This window comes from Schistocerca piceifrons, chromosome 3 (assembly GCF_021461385.2).
Source record: "Schistocerca piceifrons isolate TAMUIC-IGC-003096 chromosome 3, iqSchPice1.1, whole genome shotgun sequence".
Taxonomy (NCBI): domain Eukaryota; kingdom Metazoa; phylum Arthropoda; class Insecta; order Orthoptera; family Acrididae; genus Schistocerca; species Schistocerca piceifrons.
The window spans coordinates 841,388,021-841,407,176 of record NC_060140.1 but is presented as its reverse complement, the minus strand read 5'-3'; the positions used below and the strand labels follow the sequence as shown (position 1 = coordinate 841,407,176).

The 19,156-nt window shown below is 42.5% G+C and overlaps 1 protein-coding gene across 1 annotated transcript in view; it reads left to right on the top strand.

Moving 5' to 3' along the window:
- The window catches only part of LOC124789110 (calcitonin gene-related peptide type 1 receptor-like), a 151,018-nt gene that overhangs the window by 62,554 nt on the left and 69,308 nt on the right, over positions 1 to 19,156 (top strand). Inside the window, exon 4 of the mRNA XM_047256397.1 lies at positions 13,874 to 14,030. Coding sequence (XP_047112353.1) covers positions 13,874 to 14,030 — 157 coding nt within the window. The remainder of the gene's footprint in view (positions 1 to 13,873; positions 14,031 to 19,156) is intronic.

The following is a 19,156-nucleotide window of genomic DNA, read 5'->3' as shown; positions in this document are numbered from 1 at the left end:
TGCAGGGAAGCTAAGACGAAATGGCTGCAGGAAAAATGTGAAGACATCGAAAAAGATATGATTGTCGGAAGGACAGACTCAGCATATAGGAAAGTCAAAACAACCTTTGGTGACATTAAAAGCAACGGTGGTAACATTAAGAGTGCAACGGGAATTCCACTGTTAAATGCAGAGGAGAGAGCAGACAGGTGGAAGGAATACATTGAAAGCCTCTATGAGGGTGAAGATTTGTCTGATGTGATAGAAGAAGAAACAGGAGTCGATTTAGAAGAGATGGGGGATCCAGTATTAGAATCGGAATTTAAAAGAGTTTTGGAGGACTTACTGTCAAATAAGGCAGAAGGGATAGATAACATTCCATCAGAATTTCTAAAATCATTGGGGGAAGTGGCAACAAAACGACTATTCACGTTGGTGTGTAGAATATATGAGTCTGGAGATATACCATCTGACTTTCGGAAAAGCATCATCCACACAATTCCGAAGACGGCAAGAGCTGACAAGTGTGAGAATTATCGCACAATCAGCTTAACAGCTCATGCATTGAAGCTGCTTACAAGAATAATATACAGAAGAATGGAAAAGAAAATTGAGAATGCGCTAGGTGACGATCAGTTTGGCTTTAGGAAAAGTAAAGGGACAAGAGAGGCAATTCTGACGTTACGGCTAATAATGGAAGCAAGGCTAAAGAAAAATCAAGACACTTTCATAGGGTTTGTCGACCTGGAAAAAGCGTTCGACAATATAAAATGGTGCAAGCTGTTCGAGATTCTGAAAACAGTAGGGGTAAGCTATATGGAGAGACGGGTCATATACAATATGTACAACAACCAAGAGGGAATAATAAGAGTGGACGATCAAGAACGAAGTGCTCGTATTAAGAAGGGTGTAAGACAAGGCTGTAGCCTTTCGCCCCTACTCTTCAATCTGTACATCGAGGAAGCAATGATGGAAATAAAAGATAGGTTCAGGAGTGGAATTAAAATACAAGGTGAAAGATACCAATGATACGATTCGCTGATGACATTGCTATCCTGAGTGAAAGTGAAGAAGAATTAAATGATCTGCTGAACGGAATGAACAGTCTAATGAGTACACAGTATGGTTTGAGAGTAAATCGGAGAAAGACGAAGGTAATGAGAAGTAGTAGAAATGAGAACAGCGAGAAACTTAACATCAGGATTGATGGTCACGAAGTCAATGAAGTTAAGGAATTCTGCTACCTAGGCAGTAAAATAACCAATGACGGACGGAGCAAGGAGGACATCAAAAGAAGACTCGCTATGGCAAAAAAGGCATTTCTGGCCAAGAGAAGTCTACTAATATCAAATACCGGCCTTAATTTGAGGAAGAAATTGCTGAGGATGTACGTCTGGAGTACAGCATTGTATGGTAGTGAAACATGGACTGTGGGAAAACCGGAACAGAAGAGAATCGAAGCATTTGAGATGTGGTGCTATAGACGAATGTTGAAAATTAGGTGGACTGATAAGGTAAGGAATGAGGAGGTTCTACGCACAATCGGAGAGGAAAGGAATATGTGGAAAACGCTGATAAGGAGAAGGGACAGGATGATAGGACATCTGCTAAGACATGAGGGAATGACTTCCATGGTACTAGAGGGAGCTGTAGAGGGCAAAAACTGTAGAGGAAGACAGAGATTGGAATACGTCAAGCAAATAATTGAGGACGTAGGTTGCAAGTGCTGCTCTGAGATGAAGAGGTTAGCACAGGAAAGGAATTCGTGGCGGACCCCATCAAACCAGTCAGTAGACTGATGACCAAAAAAAAAAAAAAAAAAAAAAAAAAAATAGTTTTTACGCTGTGTTTGCATAACGTACTTGCAATTCTGTCCGTCCCTCTGGGAAAACATGGCATAAAGGCCGTACCCGAGATTTATTTTTCCGATGTCTGTTACACTTCTGATATAAGTGGCGGAGTACGCATGCGTCCTCAGAACGCTCTCCAGGTGTTGCATCTGGCGTCTGAGGTGCTGTGTCTCACATATTCATCATGCTCGCGTAACGAACGTATTAATCATGCCTCTTTTTTGGCTCGGGTGGAGATCTGGCAATTTGTACAGGTATCGGTCCGTGTGTGTCGGTTTTCGATACACGTTTTGTTCCAGGTCTTCACCATCTCTCACGACCAACACATCTAGAAAGTGTAGCTGTTTGCCCTTTTCTACTTCCATGGTAAATTTTATATTGGCATGGAAACTGTTCAGGTGTCTTAGGAAGTCACCAAGATGTCCCTCACCATGGCTCCTCAGAACGAAGTTACCGTCGACATGTCTGTACCACATCATAGGTGTACAAGGTGCCAAGTCCATAGCCTGAGCTTCGAAATGTTCCGTGAAGAAGCTGCCCACCACTGGACTAAGTCACGACGACTTCTAGCTCTTCGTAAAAGTTGTCATTCCACTCGAAATAGCTCATGGTGAGACATGTATGAAAGAGCTTGGTGATTTCTTGCAAGAAAATGGAACCGATACTTCAGAGAATGAGTGAATGGAACTTGGTAAACAAAGAAACATCATCATATCTGAACAGAATATCGTTTGACCCCATTTTTATTTTCTTCGGCTTCTAAATGAAACGACGTGAGTGCCTTATGTATGTGTCAGTCTTTCGCACGTGTGGCTGGACCAAAGAGGCCAAGTGTTTCGCCAGTTTATACGTCGGTGAGGCAGAAGCGCTAACGACAGGTCTTAACGGAATATTATTCTTATGGAATTTTTTGTAATCCACATAGCCGATGTGGTAGGACTTCTGTGGTGCGCCTCTGTACGTCCGCCGAGAGAGAACACGCCTTGATTAACCGATTCGTATTCCTTGTGATCCGCTGCGTCGGATCTGCGCTTAGTTTTCTGTACGTCGTTGGATCCAAACAGGTCCCGGACCTTCTGTTCATAATCTTCGATCGGCATTACGACGACTGCATTTCCCTTATCGGGAAGGAGTTCCAATACACTCTAGTCGGCGTTAAGCCTCTTGATAGCTTCTAACTCTTCTATCTTCAGCTAGCAGTCAGGTGGTTTTTCTCGGTGTGGTAGCCCGGCGGTACGTATTTTCTCAGTTATTTCACAAGGGACATTCCGAATGACCGCTTCGGTATTAGCAATGATAATGTCTATAGTTACAGTTCTCGCAATGAAAGCGAAATTCCCTCACTTTTTAAGGACAGACTGTTCCTATTTGGTCAACTGTCGTTGGATGAGATTGACCACAGTGGGTGACAGCGTTCTAGCAAGCAGCTGGTTGGCTCTGAGCACTATGGGACTCAACTGCTGTGGTTATCAGTCCCCTAGAACTTGGAACTACTTAAACCTAAATAACCTAAGGACATCACATACACCCATGCCCGAGGCAGGATTCGAACCTGCGACCGTAGCAACAGCGCGGCTCCGGACTGGAGCGCCTAGAACCGCACGGCCACCGCGGCCGGCCAAGCAACTGGTACTTCACCAGTTAAATAAGAAGTATCACAGAATCAAACACTCAGCGAAGTGACACATTGGAAAAATAAATGTCCGGTACGACTCTTCTGCCATAGATTCCCAGAGTGACGGACAGAATCGCCAATATATTGCACAAACATGGTGTAATGAACACATGGTGTGTCGTGGTTCAAATGACTCTGAGCACTATGCGACTTAACTGCTGAGGTCATCAGTCACCTAGAACTTAGAACTAATTAAACCTAACTAACCTAAGGACATCACATACACCCATGCCCGAGGCAGGATTCGATCCTGCGACCGTAGCGGTCGCTCGGCTCCAGACTGTAGCGCCTAGAACCGCACGACCACTCCGGCTGGCTGTGTTTTTAAAGTAATTGAAAAGCCACGATCGCTTCAATCGTTTATTAGATGACCGGTTTCAGCACTCTAAAGGTGCTATCATCAGATCTCAAAAAAAAAATGTTCAAATGTGTGTGAAATCTTATGGGACTTAACTGCTAAGGTTATCAGTCCCTAAGCTTACACACTACTTAACCTAAATTATCCTAAGGACAAACACACACACCCATGCCCGACGGAGGACTCGAACCTCCGCCGGGACCAGCCGCACAGTCCGTGACTGCAGCGCCTTAGACCGCTCGCATCATCAGATCTGTGAAGATATAGCATAACAGGTTTGAGGGAGGGCTTACATGAGTTAACTGTATACATTACAATTATTACAGAACCACGTACCTGAAACGTGGATTAACATTTATAAAACCATATGGACATCATGGCTTATGTTTAGCGCTTACCATGCCTAAGTCCATGGTGCCTAGACAGGTAAAGCCCAGCATACAGGTTTTTATCGCTCGTCACATTGTACCTAAGTCGTGTTATGAACAACTTTCTGTGTGCATATTCCTGACGTCCTTATAGGAATAAAGGTAAATTATAATATGTAGTTTTGTAAGACGCTGATGGATAATGTCTGTGTCTCAGACGCTTTTACTTTGTAATTGACGTACTTTACAGTGATTGTAGTATGTACAGGAAATGTATGCGCAAATGTGGGTTTTGCATGGGTATGTGACAAGCAGTTATAGTAAAGTTGTGTTTTAGTAGTAATGAGTGGTTACACCTTGGGACTGTGTATGCGCTGCTTGGACAGCGCTATCTGGTGGCCGATTGTGAACCGCTAGAATCACCGCAGGTAAGCCTGCGCGGAATAGGGCAGTGATGATGCCGACCGGTGTTAGGCGAGCAGTGGTAGTTTTATCTGGTGACTTCAGTTTTGTATTTTGTGGAAAGAACGACCATGAGAGATGTTTTTTATTATTTTTTATTGGTTGTGACAATGATTTTATCAGATGGTCTGCCTCATATGCCATGTTGTCCATGTGGTTTTATAAATGTTAATCCACGTTTCAGGTATGTGGTTCTGTAATAATTGTAATGTATATAGTTAATTCACGTAAGCCCTCCCTCAAACCTGTTATGTTATACCTTCACAGATCTGATGCTGAAACCGGTCATCTAATAAACGATTGAAGTGATCGTGACTTTTCAATTATTTTAAAAATGGTGTAAAGACTATTTATAAATTAACAAAGAAGATCAAAGAGTATCTCAGACCGACAAAGGGAGCCACTCGCAATGTCGAGAATATACCGCATACCATGCACATGCGGAAAAGTTTATGTTGGAATGACTGAATGATAAATCAACACTAGGATCACAGAACATAAGCGGCATTGCAGGGTAGGCCGGCCACGTAGCAAAATTCACCGACACGAAAGTTCTGGCTGTAGAGAATAGCTATTACACCTGCTTGTTCCGGGGAGTTATAAAAATACACAAACATGAGAATTACTTCGACAAGAAAACAAACCTCAAGTTGAACGGATCCTATATTCTAGTACTGCAGCGAAAGACCGTTGCAGGTAGCAAGAGCTGAACAGCACTCGAAATAACCAAGGAACAGGCCTTTGACGTTGGCGCGCCAGGTGCATGTAGTCTGCGGCCGCGAGTTCGACTCCAGTCCACCACCAGCAATGGAGGGTGAAGTTTTGTTAATACCACCTACTCGTTCTGGCGAAACGTCAGTAAAATTATCAAACAAACGTTCTCCGAAGAACCCGAAAAACAAACCAACACGAAAATTGTCAACAAGTGACAAGGAAAACCTTAACAGTTTTATAGCTTCTAATCTACCAATTTGTAATGCATAAAATCAGCTGATTACAACAGTTTACAAAACATTTGGAACGAAAGACGTGTGTGTGCACTTTCATCTCACTGGATCCAAAGAGAAAAATTTCTTATTAAGCAGTCCTTCAAATAACAGTTACAAGACAGTTCAAGTCACCCAACATACTACATCTCTTTATGACCATATAGACTGATTGTTCCACTACAATGTGGTGCATATAATTATCTCAAAATGTTTGGTTTTGTACTTTTCCCCCTTTTGTTGTAACCGCCTCAAGTCATATAAATATAACATCCTAAAAGCAGTTCTCTGAAAATTTGAGAAATACCTGATTTGAATTGATTTTTTATTTGGTCCTGTTGATTACATATTGTACAAAGGGTGAACTAGTAATATAGGACACAAGTCAAGTGAAATAATAGAAAATTGTGTGAGCATTTTGTACATCATACAAATACGTATTTTCTACGAACGATTTATTGCGGACAATATTAAAACCTGCATGTTACTGGTATAAGTTCAAGTGAATGCTTAAAATTCCAGAATGAATGGAAGTACACGCTTTTATCCCATCGATACATATAAATAATTAAATTTACATTTTGTCATTATAATTTGAATTAAAATACAAATTTTTTGTCTCCATCACATACGTAAGTTCAAGTGAATACTTAATGGTGTAGAATAAATGGTGGTACACATGTTAACCTGTGATATAAGTACATTTACATTTTATCACTACAATTTATGTTAGGAATACACAATTTTGTCTTTATGACATAAGTAAAAATGTTATTTCAAAACTTTTTTTTAATTTAAGTGGTTTCCTCTATTTTTAATCACAAGGATGCCTTATTACTCTACGAATTCATTCATTTTATAATAAGTTTGTTCTCTAAGGAAAGGTGTTATTGATTTCCTTTTCTATACTGATGAGAAGCTTGTTATATACTTCTATTCCTGACACATTTACTCCCCTATGGATTTCTCTGAGAGTTGCAGAGCCTTGGTGGAAATTTTTACCCTGTGTTGTGTTATGCTTGTGAATGTCACAGTTTTTTTCCTGACTACAAACATCATCAATGAGAATGTTTATTGATGTGTAACGGTAAATATACTGAGAGAATCTTAAAGAGACTTCTGGGGCATGTTCTGTTAGAGACGCCACATATTAACCTCACCGGTCATTTTTGTAGTTTGAAGACTCTATAGGAGAGTACAGAATGGAAATATGTGAAATATAACAAAAGCAATATTTCTCTGTTATCAAAGAGAGAAATAGCTCTCAGGGAACAGACGTTGTGCTAATCTGACTGACTCATGCATTTACTGCAAGAAGTGTAACAGCAACAACCAATCACTATTTTCGTACCTTCATAATTTATGCTGTATGAAATAGAGGTGAGGGCTCATCATCATTGCCAGTACTTCACTCAGCACTGCGACTGTGAACGCTGGACCGACAGCTGTGCCTAATACGAGGGTTGAATGAAAAGTAGTGCCTCCACCTTCGTTAATTCGGTTTTGATAGGTGTATTTTAATAAATCAAACGCAGAAATAATCCTTAGAATGTGATCTTAAATTACTAATACTCACTTTTCCACATAATTACCAGCCAATTGGATACATTTCTGCCCACGATGAAGAAGTTTTCTGAAGCCATTACGGAAGAAATCGACACTCTGTTTCCGCAACCACAGTCTAACAGTTCTCTCAACGTCTTCATCAGAAGCATAATGATCTCCCCGCAGATTGTCTTTCATTATCGGGAACAGATGGAAGTCAGACGTGCTAAATCTTGACTGTATGAAGGACGCTGTACGGTGCTGAGATTCAGTCTCCCATCGTCCAGAGATCTTCCGATGGGCCAGCAAAGCAATAATGTGACCCACATGTTCTTGTGAAATGCCGATTGTGCTTTAAATTTCTCTCTGAGTGATACAACGACCGTCCTGAATCAATTTGCCAACATTTTGCTTGTGAAACTCGGTGGCTGCTGTCAGGCAGGTCAAATGTTCCTGTCTCAACATCTTTAAACTTATTCGCCCAACGACGCACAGTACTCACATTAACACAATCACCATAAACTGCCTTCATTCTCTGATGAATCTCCTTTGGGGTGACACCTTCTGCCGTCAAGAACTCAATGACTGTACGTTGCTTAAATCGCATTGACCGACCGTCTGCGCAGGGTTCCATACTTTACACTATAACAACACAACCGTTCAATGCTAAGGCTTCCCACCAACTGGAGCTGTAGAGAAGAGGCTGCGGAACAAGCCAGTACCTGCCGCATACCAATGCTGCCAACTGTTGAAGAGTTACGAAGGTGGAGGCATTACTTTTCAGTCAACCGTCGTAATATGAAACTAGGGGCGGAGGGGGTTGGGGGAGAGCTGTACTGTATCTTCGTTTCGTTTCCACATTTGTTTGGGAAGTAAGTGCTTCTGTTATCTTCTCTTAGAGGCGCGTCCTCGACTTACTGTCTTGCATTCCCACAAACTGGCATGGTTTGCCGGTTCCACTAGTGATCTCACAAACCGCGACAGAACTGTTGTTGGCAGCATCCACTGTCAGCCTCAATATGAGAGCTACATGTGGCCAGAATGTTTTCTACAGCCAGCCAGACAAAAACTAGTCGACCTGGGCTAAGCCTCAAGAATGTAACCAAGTGCTGAGTGTTAAACGAAGCTTCCACTCTTTTAAAACCTCTTGCAATTTTCGAGATTCATAGTTCTCAGGCTATTGTATTCCTCGAAAGTTGGCTGACAACAGTCGGAAATTAGTATGCACTGCCTGAGTGATTGAGGAAAAGCGATGAAACTTCACAGGTTGAAAGGGTATTTGACGTTATTCAGTGATTACACAAAAAGTCAGACCTGCAAAGGACTTATCAGTGTGAGTCCATTTACCAGTATGACGGTGTACCAGCTCTGGGTTAGATGCATGCAGTGATTGCGGTGGGTGTGGTATAGCTATTGTATCTTCACCTAAGGCAAAGTGAAACAAAGCTGCTGTAACTGATACTGGGACACTGTATACTGGCGCTGGGACACGGGGCTGCTCCATCATACGCAGCGTCCGTTCTGACAGAATGTTTATACAGTATCTTTTGCCCACTCTGCATGCCGTCTGATCAGAAGATTCCAGGCACACTTGCGTAGTGACCACCAGATGTCACGAGATGCGAACCCGCTAGTGTAAGAGATGGCCGGGAGTATTGTGACGTAAGAACAGAAGACAGCATTCCGAAATTCATTCACCAAAGGAGACGAAGTAAATATTCCAGAATTCGAATCAAGAACAGCTGCCAACATGATTAACGTAGAAGTAGATATCCTCGGAGTAATGAAGCAACTTAAATCACTTAATAAAAGCAAGTCTTTCGGTCCAGACTGTATGCCAGTTAGGTTCCCTTCAGAGCATGTTGATTCAAGAGCTCCATACTTAAAAATCATATAGGAACGCTCACTCGACGAAAGATCAGTACACAAAGACTGGAAAGCTGAACAGGTCACACCAACATTCAAGAAAGGCGGTAGGAGTAATCCACTAAATTACAGTCCCATATCGGTAACGTCGATATGCAGCTGTAATTTGGAACATATAGTGTGTTCGAACATTATAAATTACCTCAAAGTCTATTGATACACAGTCAACACGGCTTCAGAAAACGTCGTTCTCGTGAAATGCAACTAGCTGTTTACTGACACGAAGTGTTGAGTGCTGTTGACGAGGCATTTCAGATTGATTCAGTACTTCTAGATTTCCAGAAGGCTTTCGATACCGTACCGCACAAGCAGCTTGTAGCGAAATTGGGTGCTTATGGAATATCGTCTGTTATCTGACTGAATTTGTGACTTCCTGTCAGAGGTCGCATTTCGTAATAACTGAAGGAAAGTCATCGAGCAAAACAGAAGTGATATCAGGCGTGTCCAAAGATGGTGTTATACGCCTTCCGCCGTACGTTGTCTATATAACCGATTTAGGAGACAATCCGAGCAGCCGTCTTCGGTTGTTTGCAGATGACGCTGTCGTTTATCGACCAGTTAAGTCATCAGAAGATCAAAGCAAATTTCAAAACTATTTAGGAAAGTGACAGGTATGATGCGAAGATTGGCAATTGTCCCTAAAGAATAAAAAGTGGGAGGTAATCCGCGTGAGTGATAAAATGAATCCGTAAAACTTCGGTTCACGATAAATCAATCAAATCTAAAGGCCGTAAATTCAACTAAATACCTAGGATTTACAATTACGAACAACTTCAACTGGAAAGAACGCATAGAAAATGTTATGGGGAAGGCTAACCAAAGACTGCGTTTTATTGGCAGGACACTTAGAAAATGTAACAGACCTAATCATCTTGTAGTGCTGTTCTTCTTGTTGTCTCCGTGCTTGCTAAGAAAATGGGGTGAGAAGTTCCGCCTTACGCAAGACATCTTTTTTTCTTTTGTTTCACCCATACATGTTTCATCACTTTTGTGCTATCGTCAGTGGGTTCTATTTTTTATTTTTAACTGTAAATTTGTTGTTAACATATTAACATTTGTGTTGTTTACAACATTATGTAAAAGTTGCATTTATAACTTAATTGGCGAAAAGTGGGTGTAAGCATAAGTAACATACCTTACATGATGTTATTGTCCATTTATTTTGATAACTGTTCTGCTACACAATATACAACTTGTCATCTGCAAACAGCAAAACGTAATTTATTCTTCTCCATGCTACTCTATCCTGTGCAAGCTTCTTCATCTCCCAGTACCTACTGCAGCCTACATCCTTCTGAATCTGCTTAGTGTACTCATCTCTTGGTCTCCCTCTACGATTTTTACCCTCCACGCTGCCCTACAGTACTAAATTTGTGATCCCTTGATGCCTCAGGACATGTCCTACCAACCGATCCCTTCTTCTAGTCAAGCTGTGCTACAAACTCATCTTTTCCCCAATTCTATTCAATACCTCCTCATTAGTTATGTGATCTACCTATTCTTCTGTAGCACCACTTTTCGAAAGCTTCTATTCTCTTCTTGTCTAAACTATTTATCGTCCACGTTTCACTTCCATACATGACTACACTCCATACAAATACTTTCAGAAACGACTTCCTAACACTTAAATCTGTACCTGATGTTAACAAATTTCTCTTTTTCAGAAACACTTTCCTTGCCATTGCCAGTCAACATTTTATATCCTCTCTACTTCGACCACCATCAGTTATTTTGCTCCCCAAATAGCAAAACTCCTTTACTACTTTAAGTGTCTCATTTCCTAATCTAATTCCCTCAGCATCACCTGACTTAATTCTACTACATTCCATTATCCTTGTTTTGCTTTTGTTGATGTTCATCTTATACCCTCCTTTCAAGACACTGTCCATTCCATTCAACTGTTCTTCCAAGTCCTTTGCTCTTTCTGACAGAATTACAATGTCATCGGCGAATCTCAAAGTTTTTATTTCTTCTCCATGGATTTTAATACCTACTCCAAACTTTTCTTTTGTTTCCTTTACTGCTTGCTCAATATACAGATTGAATAGCATCGGGGAGAGGCTACAACCCTGTCTCACTCCCTTCCCAACCACTGCTTCCCTTTCATGTCCCTCGACTCTTATAACTGCCATCTGGTTTCTGTACAAATTGTAAATAGCCTTTCGCTCCCTGTATTTTACCCCTGCCACCTTTAGAATTTGAAAGAGATTCCAGTCAACATTGTCAAAAGCTTTCTCTAAGTCTACAAATGCTAGAAACGTAGGTTTGCCTTTCCTTAATCTTTCTTCTAAGATAAGTCGTAAGGTCAGTATTGCCTCACGTGTTCCAACATTTCCACGGAATCCAAACTGATCTTCCCCGAGGTCGGCTTCTACCAGTGTTTCCATTCGTCTGTAAAGAATTTGCGTTAGTATTTTGCAGATGTGACTTATTACACTGATAGTTAGGTAATTTTCACATCTGTAAACACCTGATTGCTTTGGGATTGGAATTATTATATTCTTCTTGAAGTCTGAGGGAATTTCGCCTGTCTCATACATCTTGCTCACCAGATGGTAGAGTTTTGTCGGGACTGTCTCTCCCAAGGCCGTCAGTAGTTCTAATGGAATGTTGTCTACTCCCGGAGCCTTGTTTCGACTTAGGTCTTTCAGTGCTCTGTCGAACACAGTATCATCTCTCCCATTTCATCTTCATCTACATCCTCTTCCATTTCCATGGTATTGTCCTCAAGAACATCGCCCCTATATAGACCCTCTATATACTCCTTCCACCTTTCTGCTTTCCCTTCTTTGCTTAGAACTGGGTTTCCATCTGAGCTCTTGATATTCATGCAAGTGGTTCTCTTTTCTCCAAAGGTCTCTTTAATTTCCCTAGTGAGATAAGCCTCTACATTCTTACATTTGTCCTCTAGCCATCCCTGCTTAGCCATTTTGCACTTCCTGTCGATCTCATTTTTGAGACGTTTGTATTCCTTTTTGCCTGCTTCACTTACTGCATTTTTGTATTTTCTCCTTTCATCAATTAAATTCGTATCTCTTCTGTTATCCAAGGATTTCTATTAGCCCTCGTCTTTTTACGTATTTGATCATCTGCTACCTTCACTATTTCATCTCTCATAGCTACCCATTCTTCTTCTACTGTATTTCTTCCCCCCATTCTTGTCAATCGTTCCCTAATGCTCTCCCTGAAGCTCTCTACAACCTCTGGTTCTTTCAGCTTATCCAGGTCCCATCTCCTTAAATTCCCACCTTTTTGCAGTTTCTTCAGTTTTAATCTACAGTTCATAACCAATAGATTGTGGTCAGAGTCCACATCTGCCCCTGGAAATGTCTTGCAATTTAAAACCTGGCGCCTAAATCTGTGTCTTACCATTATATAATCTATCTGAAACCTGTCAGTATGTCCAGGGTTCTTCCATGTATACAACCTTCTTTCATGATTCTTAAACCAAGTGTTAGCTATGATTATGTTGTGGTCTGTGCAAAATTCTACCAGACGGCTTCCTCTTTCATTTCTTAGCCCCAATCCATATTCACCTACTACGTTCCCCTCTCTTCCTTTTCCTACTGTCGAATTCCAGTCACCCATGACTATTAAATTTTCGTCTCCCTTCACTACCTGAATAATTTATTTTATCTCATCATACATTACATCAATTTCTTCATCTTCTGCAGAGCTAGCTGGCATATAAACTTGTACTACTGTAGTAGGCGTGGGCTTTGTGTCTATCTTGGCCACAATAATGCGTTCACTATGCTGTTTGTAGTAGCTTACCCGCACTCCTATTTTTTTATTCGTTATTAAACCTACTCCTGCATTATCCCTATTTGATTTTGTATTTATAACCCTGTATTCACCGGACCAAAAGTCTTGTTCCTCCTGCCACCGAACTTCACTAATTCCCGCTATATCTAACTTTAACCTATCCATTTCCATTTTTAAGCTTTCTAACCTAACTGCCCGATTAAGGGATCTGACATTCCACGCTCCGATCCGTAGAACGCCGGTTTTCTTTCTCCTGATAACGACGTCCTCCTGAGTATTCCCCACCCGGAGATCCGAATGGGGGACTATTTTACCTCCGGAATATTTTATACAAGAGGACGCCATTATTTAATCATACAGTAAAGCTGTATGCCCTCGGGAAAAATTACGGCTGTAGTTTCCCCTTGCTTCCAGCCGTTCGAAGTACCAAAACAGCAAGGCCGTTTTGGTTAGTGTTACAGGGCCAGATCAGTCAATCATCCAGACTGTTGCCCCTGCAACTACTGAAAAGGGTGCTGCTCCTCTTCAGGAACCACACGTTTGTCTGGCCTCTCAACAGATACCCCTCCGTTGTGGTTGCACCTATGGTATGGCTATCTGTGTCGTTGAGGCACACAAGCCTCCCCACCAACGGCAAGGTCCATGGTTCATGGGGGGGGGGGGAGGAGGATTTTTAGCATAGTCAACATAAAATGTTACGGGGATACCGTCTGGGCCAGATGCCTTCCTGGCGTCTAAGGATCTTAACTGGTTTACAATCCCAGATATACTAAACACTATGTCAGCCATCGTTGGGCTTGTTCGATAAATCCAAGGGACAATGGTGCTGCAGTCCTCTACCGTAAACGAATTTTGAAAGCTAGGTTTAGATGAAAGGAACCCAGCGCCTTATAGAACAGAGATTAAGAGTGCCGGTGTGGCCAGGTGTGTGACGCTTGCTTTTGCTGCGGTGCCCACAGGACGTGTGGCTGTGTAACGTGCTACTGCTGACCACCAAGTACTGGCGCTGCAGCAACTACCTGTGGATGTTCTGCGAGGGCTTCTACCTGCACCGCCTGCTCGCAGCCGCCTTCCAGCCCGAGAGGTCGCTCATCGTCTTCTACGTCATCGGCTGGGGTGAGCACGCCGCCCCACTTCACTTCGTGTGTTGCTTACGCTTCGGGCCAGTCATTAAGTCCCAGTGCTCGTTCAGTGTAGCTCTAGTATTCCACAAATCCAACTTGTCGATTTCATCAATGAACTCCTATGAAATGTTTTTTATTCCAATGTTCAATCACAATATCAATTCTTTTGACGATGACCGGTTTCAGTCAGTAATGAGCAACCTCATATACAGGGTGTTACAAAAAGGTACGGCCGAACTTTCAGGAAACATTCCTCACACACAAAGAAAGAAAATATGTTATGTGGACATGTGTCCGGAAACGCTTACTTTCCATGTTAGAGCTCATTTTATTACTTCTCTTCAAATCACATTAATCATGGAATGGAAACACACAGCAACAGAACGTACCAGCGTGACTTCAAACACTTTGCTACAGGAAATGTTCAAAATGTCCTCCGTTAGCGAGGATACATGCATCCACCCTCCGTCGCATGGAATCCCTGATGCGCTGATGCAGCCCTGGAGAATGGCGTATTGTATCACAGCCGTCCACAAGACGAGCACGAAGAGTCTCTACATTTGGTACGGGGATTGCGTAGACAAGAGCTTTCAAATGCCCCCATAAATGAAAGTCAAGAGGGTTGAGGTCAGGAAAGCGTGGAGGCCATGGAACTGGTCCGCCTCTACCAAACCATCGGTAACCGAATCTGTTGTTGAGAAGCGTACGAACACTTCGACTGAAATGTGCAGGAGCTCCATCGTGCATGAACCACATGTTGTGTCGTACTTGTAAAGGCACATGTTCTAGCAGCACAGGTAGAGTATCCCGTATGAAATCATGATAACGTGCTCCATTGAGCGTAGTTAGAAGAACATGGGGCCCAATCAAGACATCACCAACAATGCCTGCCCAAACGTTCACAGAAAATCTGTGTTGATGACGTAATTGCACAATTGCGTGCGGATTCTCGTCAGCCCACACATGTTGATTGTGAAAATTTACAATTTGATCACGTTGGAATGAAGCCTCATCCGTAAAGAGAACATTTGCACTGAAATGAGGATTGACACATTGTTGGATGAACCATTCGCAGAAGTGCACCCGTGGAGGCCAATCAGCTGCTGATAGTGCCTGCACACGCTGAACATGGTACGGAAACAACTGGTTCTCCCGTAGCACTCTCCATACAGTGACGTGGTCAACGTTACCTTGTACAGCAGCAACTTCTCTGACGCTGACATTAGGGTTATAGTCAACTGCGCGAAGAATTGCCTCGTCCATTGCAGGTGTCCTCGTCGTTCTAGGTCTTCCCCAGTCGCGAGTCATAGGGTGGAATGTTCCGTGCTTCCTAAGACGCCGATCAATTGCTTCGAGCGTCTTCCTGTCGGGACACTTTCGTTCTGGAAATGTGTCTCGATACAAACGTACCGCACCACGGCTATTGCCCCGTGCTAATCCATACATCAAATGGGCATCTGCCAACTCCGCATTTGTAAACATTGCACTGACTGCAAAACCACGTTCGCGATGAACACTAACCTGTTGATGCTACGTACTGATGTGCTTGATGCTAATACTGTAGAGCAATGAGTCGCATGTCAACACAAGCACCGAAGTCAACATTACCTTCCTTCAATTGAGCCAACTGCCGTTGAATCGAGGAAGTACAGTACATACTGACGAAACTAAAATGAGTTCTAACATGGAAATTAAGCGTTTCCGGACACATGTCCACATAACATCTTTTCTTTATTTGTGTGCGAGGAATGTTTCCTGAAAGTTTGGCCGTACTATTTTGTAACACCCTGTATTTTCTGCACCATGTTCTAAAGTGATTAGACCGTAATGGCATCGTCAAAACATATAAATATACTCAGCAAAGCATCGTCACATAGATCTAAAACAAGGTGTAGAATAGGCGACATCGTCCACACCTTGACGATGCCATTACGGCCTTATCACTTTAGGACATGGTGTAGAAAATATCTGAGGATGGTCATTGTAGACTGAAACCGGTCATCGTCAAAAGAATTGATATTGTGATCAAAGACTGGAATAAAAAAAAACATTTGACAGTATTGGATCACTGTTCATATACGCGACTATGTGGCAGCTGGTGGAACTGCTATGACTTGAATTGCTGCAGTGAATTCCAGACCTCTGGTCTGCAAGTTCACTCTTGTTGCCGGCTGTTATGCGAGAGGACATGAAAACGTAAGCTATACAGTATTATGCCTTGCGAAGTGGCTTTTATTAAACGTTGAACTACCGTTCGAAGTGACACACTTTTCAACTTGGGTCATCAAGTCTCTGTAACTCGCTCGTGCTCCTGCGAAACTCACATGACGTACTGCGAACAATGGATGAAGGGCAACAGTTAGATTCCATATTTCTAGATTTCCGGAAAGCATTCGGCACGGTACCCCACTGCAGACTGTTCAATAGGGTACGATCATAAGCAATAGGCTCCTAGATATGTGAGTGGCTCGAAGATTTCTTAAGTAATAGAACCCAGTGTGTTGTCCTCCACGCGAATGTTCATCGGAGAAAGGGGTAACACCAGGAGTGCCACAGGGAAGTGTGACAGGACCGTTGCTATTTTCTATATACAGAAATGATCTCCGCAGACAGGGTGGGCAGCAATCTGCGGTTTTTCGGTGATAATGCTGTGGTGTACAGGAAGGTGTTGAAGATAAGTGACTGTAGGTTGATACAAGATGACCTAAACAAAATTTCTAGTTGGTGTGATGAGCGGCAGCTGCCACTTAATGTAGAAAAATGTAAGTTAATGCGGATGAGTAGGAAAAAAAAACCTGTAATGTGTCCTGCTTGATACACTCACATCTTTTAAATATCTGGGCGTAACGTTGCGATGTGATGTGAAGTGGGACGAGCATGTGAGGATTGCGGTAGGGAAGGCGAATGGTCGATTTCGGTTTGCTGGGAGAATTTCAGGAAAGTGTTGTTCATCTGTAAAGGAGTCCGCATATAGGACGCTAATGCGACCTATTCCTGAGTGCTGCTCGAGTGTTTGGGATCCGCACCAGATATGACTGAAAGAAGACATCGAAGCAATTCAGAGGCGAGCTACCAGATTTACTACCTCTGGATTCGATCAGTACGCTAGTGTTACGGATATGCTCCGGGAGCTCAAGCGGGAATCCTTCATTTCGAAGAGCACCACTGAGAAATTTTAGAGAACCGGCTCTTGAAGCTGACTGCAGAACGAGCCTACTGACGGCAACGTACACTTCGCGCAGAGACCACGAAGATAAGACACGAGATACTAGGGCTCATACGGAGGCATATAGACAGTCGCTTTTTCCTCGCTCTGTCTGCGAGTGGAACAGGAAAGTAAACGACTAATTGTGGTAGAGGGTACCCTCCGCCACCCACCGTGCGGTGGCTTGCAGAGTATGTTTGTAGATGTAGATGCAGAAGGCCGGAACGTTGTACCAATCATTCAACTGCTCGACTATAGAGACGTGTTTATTGGTTATGCAGCCATTTGCGAACCGCTGTGTGTAAGTCTTCCTCCCCCTCGGAAAAATCTGCTATTGCAGTAATTCAGTTTTTCGATTCCGTGGACTCTGTCGTGTCTGGTCGATGTGGATGGCCTTCTTCCACGATCAGCGTCACCCACGTCTGTACCGCCGTGATCAGATGGTTGGCACTATTTAATTACAATTAGACACGACATTTCATTTGGTCCATATCCCACCATAATTTCAAGGTGAATCTATGTGCAATTTAGTCATTTTGCCCACAAGAATTATTCTGTCCCGCGTCCTTCAACTTTGGAGTACATTTGCAGTTTCCGCACCATCTCACTCGTACATCTACGTCTACATCTGCATCTACGTGGACACTCTGCAAATCAGGCTTAAGTGCCTGGCAGAGGGTTCATCGAACCACCTTCACAGTTCTCTATTATTCCAATCTCGTAGAGCGAGCGGAAAGACAAAACACCTATACCTTTCCTTTTGTGAGCTCTTATTTTCCATATTTAATTACGATTATCGTTTCTTACTTTGTAGTTGGGCGTCAAAAAAATATTCTCGCATTCGGAGGAGAAAGTTGTGATTGTAATTTCGTGAGAAGATTCCTCTGCAACGAAAAACGCCTGTGTTTTAATGATGTCACTCCAAATCCTGTATTATTTCAGTCACACTCTCTCCCCTAATTCTCGACAACACAAAACGTGCTCTTCTTCTTTGAACTTTCTCGTTGTGTTCGTTAATCCTATCTAGTAATGATCTCCAAAAGAGGACGGACAAGCATAGTATAAGCAGTCTCTTTAGCAGATCTGCTAACATTTCTTGTGTTCTGCCAATAAAACGGAGTCTTCGGTTTCCCTTCCCGCATAACATGTTTCTACGTGTTCCTTCCAATTTGAGTTGTTCATAAATGTAATGCCTAGGTATTTAGTTGAATTTACGGCGTTTAGAATTGACTGATTTGTCGTGCAACCGAAGTTTAACGAATTCCTTTTAGCACTCATCTGGATGATCTCATACTTTTCATTATTTAAAGTCAACTGACAGTTTTCGCACAATTCAGATATCTTATCTAAATTATTTTGCAATTGGTTTTCATCTTCTAACGAGTTTACTAGACGATAAACGACAGCATCATCTGCAGACAACCTAAGACGGCTACTCAGATGATGTGCTAAATCGTTTATACAGATAACCAACAACAGAAGGCTTGTATCACTACCTTGGGGAACCCCAGACATCACTTATGTTTTACTCGATGACTTTCCGTCAATTACTACGAACTGTGACTTCTCTGACAGGAAATTACGCATCCAGTCACGTAACTGAGACGATATTCCACAAGCACGCAGTTTCACTACAAGCCGCTTGAGTGGCACAGTGGCAAAAGCCTTCTGGAAATCCAGAACTATCAACTTCAATTTCACTACAAGATAAACTACTTTTAACAGCAACAAACACTCCACTGCCGACTGTGTTTAGCCTACTTTTTCCGAACATCGTTAGGTTCTTCGTAAAAATTTCGGCTGAACTTATCTTCGGTTTAAACCCGCTTTCAGTGCCTGTAACGATTTGAGCATCAGTGCTTTCTATTAGCGCTTGGAGCTTTGGTACTTTTGCAATACAGCTGTGGCAATTT